The sequence below is a fragment of the Papaver somniferum genome, chromosome 10 (genome assembly GCF_003573695.1).
Source record: "Papaver somniferum cultivar HN1 chromosome 10, ASM357369v1, whole genome shotgun sequence".
Lineage (NCBI taxonomy): Eukaryota > Viridiplantae > Streptophyta > Magnoliopsida > Ranunculales > Papaveraceae > Papaver > Papaver somniferum.
This window is the reverse complement of record NC_039367.1, coordinates 54,296,305-54,306,504: the sequence shown is the minus strand read 5'-3', so window position 1 is coordinate 54,306,504 and position 10,200 is coordinate 54,296,305. Positions and strand designations below refer to the sequence as shown.

Sequence of the window (10,200 nt, the reverse complement as noted above, 5' to 3'; positions counted from 1 at the left end):
ATTTGATGGTAATAGAAGATTTGAAGACGAAAAAGAATTCTTATTAGTTTTCGTATCTTGTGGATTTAATGTACAAACCTTGATCGGCTGGGATTTAACTAGAATCGGTTTATCTTTGATAGACTTGATTCATCAGTTGCATGAGATCGACAACTATTTATAGTTTCTCTTTGAGATCTATATCGATTGAGTGCGAATCTAGAACTTGATTATTTCGGTAATCAATATTTAGATTGATCTAACCAGACAAAGGAGTTTATTAGATTAAACCTTTGTCAACGACTCATCAAATATCTTTGGAAAGATTGATTAGAATGGTTACCAAACAAATAAGTAGCTAGGCGTAGTATGCTTGGTCTCAACTATACGAAGTTGGTATTAGATTTTGTATAACAACTTAATTCTAAGAGTATTCAAAACTGGACTAGGTCCCGGGATTTTTCTGCATTTGCGGTTTCCTCGTTAACAAAATCTTGTTGTGTATCTTACTTTGTTTTCCACATTATAATTATTATTATAATTAAGTAAAATACACAAGTACGTTAACTTCCGTAATACTTGATATTGATCCTATAGAGTTTCGGTTATTTCCGTACCTATTATCAAGTACACACTTTGTTGTCGTATCATCTCGATCTTGTATCGATAGTCAATCACACAAGTGACCTTGTTGTCGTATTGTCTCGATCTCATATTCATAGACGATCACACGAAGTGTGAACCGAATTTTTTGTATTGTCTCGACTCAGTCCATGGACAATCACATTCGGTAAAGGACTTATAGGTGGATAATTAAAAGATTGTGGTGTATTTGGGTACCATCGTCTTTTCAACATTAAATCAAGGTTTTTTGGATTGAAACTAAAAATGAGGCTGCTTAGTTTAATTTATACGTAAAAGTCGAACCTTAAGAAAGGTATTGACTTAGTGAATAACAAGTTTCACGAGGTACCAAGTTAAGTCTTCGGAGCTTGATAAACACTCCTTCCACATTCCCACACCTGATCCCAGGACTGTGGTTCTTACTTCATTCAAGCAAAAACAAATTGAATATCCTAAATCGATTACATACTTTTTTTTAACTTACCCGATTTGTCAAGAAGGTAAAGATAAATCAACTACAAACTGGAAGATTTTCTTTTTTTAGGATTTCTTTAATAATATGTAAAAGAGCCTGGAAGGTTGCTTGGTGTGCCCATGGTTACGAAATGCGTATTCAAATTATATATCATAATTTTCTCCATAGGTGGTCGAAAAAATGGAACGAATTCTCGTCTATTCGACATATCATCACCATCAATCAACAACCAAAATTGAGGATAACTAGCTCCCTCTTCTGAATAATCATTGCTGGACGAATTGAACCAAATTATAATCATTTTTTAGTTAAAAAAAAAGGAAACATAAAAAAGACAAAAAGAATTTTATGATGAAGCTGAAGCAAAATTGTACAAACAAGTTTGGGGGATCAATACCTCACCGCGAGTCAAGCATTTTATTTCAAAATGCGTTGCTGATATTGTTCCTAGTAGTGAAAGAATGGCCAGTGTGATGCATTACAGTGGTAAAAAATGCAAAATTTGCAATCAGAGTATAGAAACAACATCTCATATCCAATGGGAATGTTCCTTTTCAAAAGCAGTTCTATATCTACTCCATGTGCTAGAAGAAGTGTGCAAAGAGCCAATAATTATGTAACTAGTTGGATAACCAGTTGGTTTGAAGATGAGATGAATGACTGGATGAGAACTAGGTGGTTAAAATGGTTAATACAGTTTGGGAAATCTGGAAAGCACGTTGTAAGTGTGTGCTTGATAATATGTACAACCAAATCCTGTTACGGTAATACGAAGCAGTCAACAACTAGAAAGGAGATGAAAAAGAAGGTCACTTATACGTTTACCAGAGCATCCATAGGCAATGAACCATTCCAGACTCGTTGGGTACCATCTGACAACCTTTATTTTCCTATATGTTGTGATTCAACTTTTAGAAGAACTAATAAAAGCCATTCAGAAATTGGTCTAATACTTCGCAATTGTGCAGGAAAATTCGAGCAAGCAAAGTACTCCTATGCACACAGACAGATAAACATATATGAGTTAAGCATGCTGAAAATGAATGACTACTGCAAGCCATGAAGTGGGCTGAAGAACTTAAACTACAATGCATATGTTTTGAGGTGGATGCACAAGTAGTGGTGAAGGCAGTGACTCGTGATCCTGACAAAGTAACATGTGAAGATCAATCTATTATTTCGGATAGTAGGACCAAAATCTGCAACTATCCTTTATGAAAGTGCAAGTTCATTAAGAAAAAAATGTAACAAGCCTGCAGACTCGCCGACAAAACATGCTAGGATTTTTAAACTTTTGGCAAAGCTCTCCACCAAATTTTATTGCCTGTATGTATTGGAGGAAGCCAATTCTGTTCCTTCATCATTTTAAGCAATAAAATCTTGTTTTAGTAAAAAAAAAAATGAACAACCAAAATTTAAATCTACATCCTCGTATTTCACCACCACCAATATTTTATCTTCAATCTAAAAAAAAACATGTTTACAATAACGGTTCCACCACCATCCTCAAGTCATTAACAACCTAGGTTCTCGACTACCCACCACCACTATTCCTTTCACAACCGCCACCACACATCTAAATGCCCATGGTTGACGCTTGATAAGTCTGAAGTCAATGCTACTTTTGGACCCAGTGCTTAACGCCAACGCGCAAAGATATTAGTATTTTCGCGGTAAAATAGTACACAACCGTTACTGTCAGTTAGTTTTGAAGTTCCAGAAGAAATTATTTCTTTCTTCATTTTCCAAGTCAAAGAAGAACAGCAGCAGAGAGAGGATAGACTTTCCGACAGCAACCTAATTAACAGCAACACCACAGTTTCACTTCCCATACGTTTTCTAGGGTTTTGAATTCTCGTTTCCTTTCATTCCGAATCTATCATCATCCCAATTCTACTCAGGGTTTCCATATCATTTCTGTCGATGCAGTAATAAACATTTCTAGGGTTCTATCAAATCAGTCATGGTACCTATAGGAAGAAGAAGAATGAAGAGAAAAGGGGAAATTGAGTTTGAACTAGGGTTAGTGTTTCTGGGGATATTGTTCTTATTTTCGAGTATTGGAGGAGTAGAATGCCAGTGCAGAAGGGGATGTGATCTCGCTTTAGCTTCTTATGAAATATGGGCAGGTACAAACCTTACATTCACTTCACAAATTTTTAATACTAATGACCAGGAGATTCTCAAATACAATCGTCAAGTTCCTAACAAAGATCTTATTGTAGCTGGTGAAAGATTGAATGTCCCTTTTACATGTGATTGCCTTGAGGAACAACGTTTAGGTCATAATTTTACTTATATTCTTAAACCTGGTGGTACTTATGAAAAAATTGTGAAATATTACGCTAATCTTACTACTGTTGGGGATTTGACGAGAGAAAACAAATATGATAATCCTAACAATATACTTGATGGCTCCCTGGTAAATATCATTGTAAATTGCTCTTGTGGAGATGAAAAGGTGGATGATTATGGGTTGTTCGTGACTTATCCTTTACTTCCCGGTGATAACTTGAGTTCTATTGCTAAGCAATTCAATATCAGTTCTGATTTGGTGGGGAGATACAACCTGAACACGGATTTCAGCAGCGGGAAGGGACTGGTGTTTATTCCTGGCAAAGGTGATTTCTTGTCCTATATAGCTTTGTTTATAAGAATATCTTAAATTGTTAACGAAGACGTTATGTAATGAGAAACCAAGTCTAGTTTATTTATTCATGTCAACAAGTATTGGAATCGGAGCTGGTTTTTTATACTGATTTAGATGAGTGAAGCAATATGGAAACCATGCATTTCGTTTGTCTACCAGAGTCTTAGCGACAGAACTGACACCAAGGTCGGAAACCATGGACAAATTATAATATGCTTGCCAACTTGGATTATCAAACAAGAATCAAAGCACTTGTGTAGAGACTAAATTAGAATCCTTAGTGTGTCAGTGCTGCAGCTTTCTAGCCTCTTTCTGTGAATTATTTAGTGCAATTTATTTGGGACATAGTTGGCTGAGTAGTATGCCTCTATATTGGTGTCAAGAAACTGGTTTCAAGTGACATAAATATATTGCTAACTGGTATAACTTTTATGCCTCATTTCTTTTAGGCCTAAAAGCTTTCACGATTGTTAGCTGATGATTCCTGATTCTGGCTCTCGAGCATGTGATGTGTGAAGTCTGTACGTAAAGTTTTCTTTTTGACGTACCTTGATCTTCTTGTGCAGATAATATTATATAACACAACAGATATCCTTAAAATTTGTTAAGTGGGTTCATAACTTCGTAGGACTTTCATGTTTAGAAACAAGGGCGAAGTATCAAGTATGTCAAGGATTTCATCTGGTGTAACTAAATTAAGAGGGTGTCTGGATGTTTTTACTTCTATTTTTCTATTACATTCATCTGAAGCCACATCAATCTGTTACTGTTAATGCTGATAAATGGATAGTGAACCTAGTTACTTTATTGATTTATTTGTTTGTTCATAGTGAAGATTGTATATCATCTGTTCGATGAAATCTTCTTTGATATCGCAAATTATCTGGCTGATGTTGGTTATTGCTTCATGACAGATGCAACGGGAAGCTACCCACGCTTGAAACCGAGGTATCTGTTCAATATTTTAACTGATTGGGCATTTTTTTCTTATCTTACGGCCAGGTCTTATATGTTATGTTTTTGACATGAGTATAAATGTTTATCTATGCAGCACAGGTGTGAAACTGTCTTCCCCGTAACAGATTATGTCATTTGAATAAAGAAAATGTTGGATGTCAGTTTAGGTCCTTAAGAATTTCTGTTGTTGAACAACAGGAGGACTTCCTGCTGGAGCCATTGTTGGAATAGCAGTTGGGATAGTAGCTTTTGCACTATTATTGGCAGTTTGTACATATATTGGACTTTCTAGAAGGAAAAAGGCAAAGAAGGCATTATTGCTCTCCGAAACATCTGAAGGTACGCCTGTGCAAATTGGTCATGCAGTAATCTTTTCCTATATGGTTAAATAATTTACTATCTTTTGTCAGAGGTCATTCTTGAAGGGTTTTACCAAATTCCGCGAGGCTTTTCCAAGTAGCTATTATCTCTTCCTTTAGATTTTACATAGATCAAAAGGAGCATTTTGCATAGATTTTCAAAATGAACCTAGCTATGAGGCAATTCTCCGTAAAATTGAAGATTTTATGTCATTGATCGTTGTAAAACGGAAAATGGAGGATCCGCCGTGTTTTCTTGATAAACTCCAGTCGCTCCTTTTGTCAGTAAATATTGAGAACATTACACATTACTATTGCAGTAATTGAGTTGTTTTTATTTGTGCATCTAGGTTCTCGAGGCAACTTTAATAAATCAGTCGAATTAGCTTCTCCAACCGCCCTTGCTTCGCCTAGGGTTACAGGTATCACGGTGGATAAATCAGTGGAGTTTACGTATGAAGAGCTCGCCAGAGCAACCGATGACTTCAGTTTGGCTAATAAAATTGGTCAAGGTGGCTTTGGAGCTGTTTACTACGCTGAGCTTAGAGGCGAGGTTTGTACTGAAACTTTACCAAATAAAAAGAAATATTTGATTACAAGAATTACCTTAATATGAGATTTCATACGTTTTGATCCTGAGGTTAGTTGTATATCATATTCGTGCATGAACAACCTTTTGATACTATGATGACAAAATTGTCCAGAGAATTTTGAATGACTGAATTTACTGAACTTTCATATTACTAAGTTTTGGAATTCAAGGGGTTACAATAGGAAGTTTCATTTAGGTACACACACCTTGAGTAGAAAGTAGCATGAAAGAGTTTCTGGTTGTGAACAAATATAATTTTTTTTTTTTAAAAAACAAAAACTCATCAGTGGTTTTTCTTTCCTAATAAGATTTCACTGTAAGTATGTAAATGTCTTTCTGCTTTTCCATTTTGTAGAACGTAGACTTTGGTTTGCTTGTATCTGAACTTCTCTTTGTTAGCTTGTGCACATGTCAACATTTCTTAACCTCGGTATAACTTGTTGAACACGAAAACCAGAAGATGTGAAGAGTTCTTATTGCATTATTACTTTCAGACGTTTCACCTCTAGTTTTCTTGAATATAAAAACCTTACTTTGTTTACTTTTTCTTACTACTATGCATCAGAAAGCTGCAATCAAGAAGATGGATATGCAAGCATCAAAAGAGTTCCTCGCGGAACTGAAAGTTCTTACTCGTGTTCATCACTTGAATCTGGTATTTTTCTATAGTTTATCCCAAAAATGTTTTGTCTCTTGTTTCTGTCATTAAAGCAATATCGTTTCCTTGTTCACTGACTAGTCTGAGCATTCTAAAGGTTCCATAGTTAGGAAGCTTCTCGCTATGTTTTTTTTTAATCTTTGTTAAGAAATTCATCAGACGCCTCAATTAGTTGGACACATTGGGTAGTAATTCATGTTCTATCTGGATAGTAATTCATCTTTTATGCAAATGCTGTCTGAGTCATCGTAAAAGCTTCATGCTGTCAGCATAATGTATATATAGCTGTGATAACTAGCAAAGGAACCACACAATTGAAAGCTTGGTAAGGTTGTCAACACTCTCAAGCCAACCCCAGCCAAGAAAAAATAGGGCTTACCACTTCCACCCGCATTTAAATGTTCAGTTATCTTGTCCACATTGTTGCAGTCCTAGATATCTTTCATTTACTCATCTGTTAAAGTACCGTATATCTGTGTACTTCGTTTTCCGTGCTTACATAACTAACAGCTGAATCGATTTATCCCTTTACACTTTAGCATCCCACCATCATGTCTAGCAAGATCATACCTGGTTTGATGAGCGCCCATGGTACATGCTTTATTCTCGATTAGACCCCAGGTCAAACCAGGCTCTCTGTAAAAAACCTCAAAACATACAAGTTCAAGCCCCATCTAAAGGACCATACTAACTATTCTCTAGGCTATTTGGATATATAGAAACAAATAGGTGCTTTAAGTTTTTAGCTAATTAACCAGTGTTGCCCTCAGAGTTGTGAATTATACTTACAGTATGATATCCATAGAATTTGGAGGTCATAGTGCATGATATTTAAAGCTTATATCTTAGAGAAGCTTGACGGTGTTTCCTTTCACTTGATTTCTTTTTTGTCTCTGGTGTTTAATAGTAGTATCTTATAGTTATTACCTCTGTGATTTGAAAAATAAAATTCAGGTGCGCTTGATTGGATATTGTGTCGAGGGTTCTTTGTTCTTAGTGTACGAGTTCATTGACAGTGGAAACCTAAGTGAACATTTACGTGGAACAGGTAACCCAAGTGTTGATTTTGTTTTAATTTTTTGGCTACTCACCATGCATGCAATATAGTGCTTGAAACTACTTGTGGTTTTAGAGAAGGAACCATTGCCGTGGTCCACAAGGGTGTACATTGCTCTCGATTCTGCAAGAGGTCTTGAATACATCCACGAGCACACAGTTCCTGTTTACATTCATCGTGATATCAAATCTGCAAACATTCTGGTAGACAGAAACTTCCGCGGAAAGGTTGTGGCTAACCCTACATCAAGTAGCAGCTTGTTTGAATACCCATTCTTAGCGTGGTTATATGTCTAAACTGTAGGTTGCAGATTTTGGGTTAACAAAGCTAACTGAAGTTGGAAGTGGATCCTTGCAAACACGGGTTGTGGGTACATTTGGATACATGCCGCCTGAGTAAGTTAACTGTTGTTGACCTTCTTATCTTCCTTTTTTTCTGGTGCTTTTTACTTATGATGAATGGAGAGATGAGCATACCATCACATATAAGTTCAGCTTCATTTTTGTTTTTCTGATTCTTCAGAAACTTGTTGGATACATACTTCCTGTACGACCTTAGATGTAGCTTTTGGGTTTTCGATTCTCATCCATCATAGTAATATCATGTGATTGAAGTCTAGTAAGTAGTAAGGATATGGAGCTGTTGCTCTTTCCTGTATAGAGATAGTGTCATGTACATGTTAGGAGTGTAATAATCATTTTTCACCATCTTGGATTACTTGATGCACAAAAATACAATCTATCTTATTTTGTTTGGCAGTTTTATAAAACATCTAAGAAAAATTAAGAACTAATCACAGTAGTTAAAAGTAAAAGAAAAAAAAGTAAAAGAAAAAAAGGTCCTACCGGGAGTCGAACCCAGGTCGCAGGATTCAAAGTCCTGAGTGCTAACCACTACACCATAGAACCACTTGATATTATCAAATTTCTTATTTTGACACTTCTGATGGCCTAGCTTATAGGGACAACTGCCCCCAATGGGTATCAACTGTCCCTGCTTTATAAATGTGACTGAAACTAAAATCATTTAGAAGTTTAGAACAAATTAAACTGTACTATTTTTTTCTTATCATATCTTGGTCAGTAGTATTTAAGTAAGAATTGCTAAGGCGTCTGTAGCACATTAGTAAAGAATGGTTCCGAGATGTGGATATTACTATTATCGTGCATCTAGTAACTACTATTATCCTATTCTGCTTTAAAAGTAAACAAGAAGTTATTCTCTGTTTTGCTTTACGAAAATTTAATCTGGTAGGAAGTTCTAGTTGGAGTTATCATTTACTGAAGGATAACTATCATTAAGCTATACTACTTTTATAGAAAATGAGAAGTTATTATACATGTTTTTACTTTTTAAATTATACAAAATATTGGTTTGTATTTGTAGGTATGCTCAATGGGGTGACATCACCCCCAAGGTTGATGTCTATGCTTTCGGGGTTGTCCTGTATGAACTTATATCAGCAAAAGAAGCCGTGGTTAGGTCAAATGGTTCCAGTGTTGAATCAAGAGGACTCGTCTCTATGGTTATTTCTCTTACCTTGATCTAGTACACAACAATCTTTGAAACATGATATCCATGTACAATTTTTTCTATTCTATCAGTGATCTTGAGTTAAATTTTATGGTATCTGTGGTGATACAGTTTGAAGAAGTTCTTAATCAACCCGATTCGAATGAAGATCTTCGCAAACTAGTCGACCCTAGGCTTGGAGACAACTACCCTTTTGATTCAGTCCGCAAGGTAAGAATCGGTCGTAGATGCTGATATTTTGAAGCTTCTTCTAGCTAGTGGTTTAGTCTCATTGTTAGTTCATGCTGATTGTGTGTGTAACTCTTACCTTGGTCACAGTTAGCTCAACTTGCAAAAGCTTGCACGCACGAGAATCCCCAATTGAGACCTACCATGAGGTCAATTGTGGTCGCATTAATGACACTTTCATCATCAACAGAGGATTGGGATGTTGGCTCCTTCTACGAAAACCACGGTCTAGTGAATCTAATGTCAGGAAGGTAATTACGGAAACTACCTCATGACACATATTTCCCTTATCAACTCTCACAGTTTCATTTGTAAATGTATTTTGGTACACAATTGTATATCATGTAAATGCCAAGAACTGGACTGAGTGTTTAAACTTTGAAAGGTTTGATGTATCTGATTAGCTGCTTGATAAATTTGCTGCAAAAAGAAAGAAAAACAAATTGCTGTAAAATTAAAAAAATAAAATGCTGTACATTAAAATTACCTTGACTCGTTATCGAGATTTTAAACGAGGAGCCTAGAGCTCGAGTTATCTTGCCAATAACACCTTCACTGTAGAGTGGAATATTATACATTTTAAAGTAGTGTTGATACTATCTTGCAAACATTTCCTTCACTGATTCCTGCTATCAGAAAGAATTGATTAGGCATTCACTATTTACAACAATAATTAGTGAACCAAGAAGTAAATATTTAGGTAACTTCCCTCATTAACCAACCAGTTTGTGAAAAAGAAACAAATTGCGGTCTATACAATGGTCCCAATCCTTGATTGTGTTGCAAGAAAGTAAATTCCCTCTCCTCTAAGGTGTGCCTCGAGCATTCTAGGAAATTCAATGGCTCGTGACGATTCAACCAAGATAAGCACCAATAGATTAGTTTTCGTATATAATGGTTTGCTAGTCACAAGAACTCCTAGGGTATGAGCGTGTTTCAATGAAATACTCATTTTTGCGACACGAGTTGGGAACGCATTCCTAGCAAGGGAGGAACCTTGCTAAAAATTAAAGAAATAAAAAAGATATCGTTGTTATAGGGTCTACGGTTCATGTATATGCGGCCCAACTAGATATATAAGGTTTCCC

General features: G+C 35.9%; 1 protein-coding gene and 1 non-coding gene across 2 annotated transcripts; one reads left to right on the top strand and one right to left on the bottom strand.

Annotated features, from left to right (window-relative positions):
- Positions 1 to 2,793: 2,793 nt before the first annotated feature.
- Positions 2,794 to 9,656, top strand: LOC113318498 (chitin elicitor receptor kinase 1-like). The gene is made up of 12 exons (XM_026566667.1): positions 2,794 to 3,699; positions 4,643 to 4,676; positions 4,780 to 4,784; positions 4,884 to 5,024; positions 5,395 to 5,597; positions 6,202 to 6,291; positions 7,249 to 7,342; positions 7,427 to 7,578; positions 7,655 to 7,746; positions 8,738 to 8,876; positions 8,996 to 9,094; positions 9,203 to 9,656. The coding sequence occupies exons 1-12, from the start codon at positions 3,042 to 3,044 to the stop codon at positions 9,365 to 9,367; spliced, it is 1,872 nt and encodes a 623-aa protein (XP_026422452.1). The 5' UTR covers positions 2,794 to 3,041; the 3' UTR covers positions 9,368 to 9,656.
- TRNAQ-UUG lies at positions 8,188 to 8,259 on the bottom strand. Its single transcript has one exon. It is a non-coding gene; the product is annotated as a tRNA-Gln (tRNA).
- Positions 9,657 to 10,200: the final 544 nt, after the last annotated feature.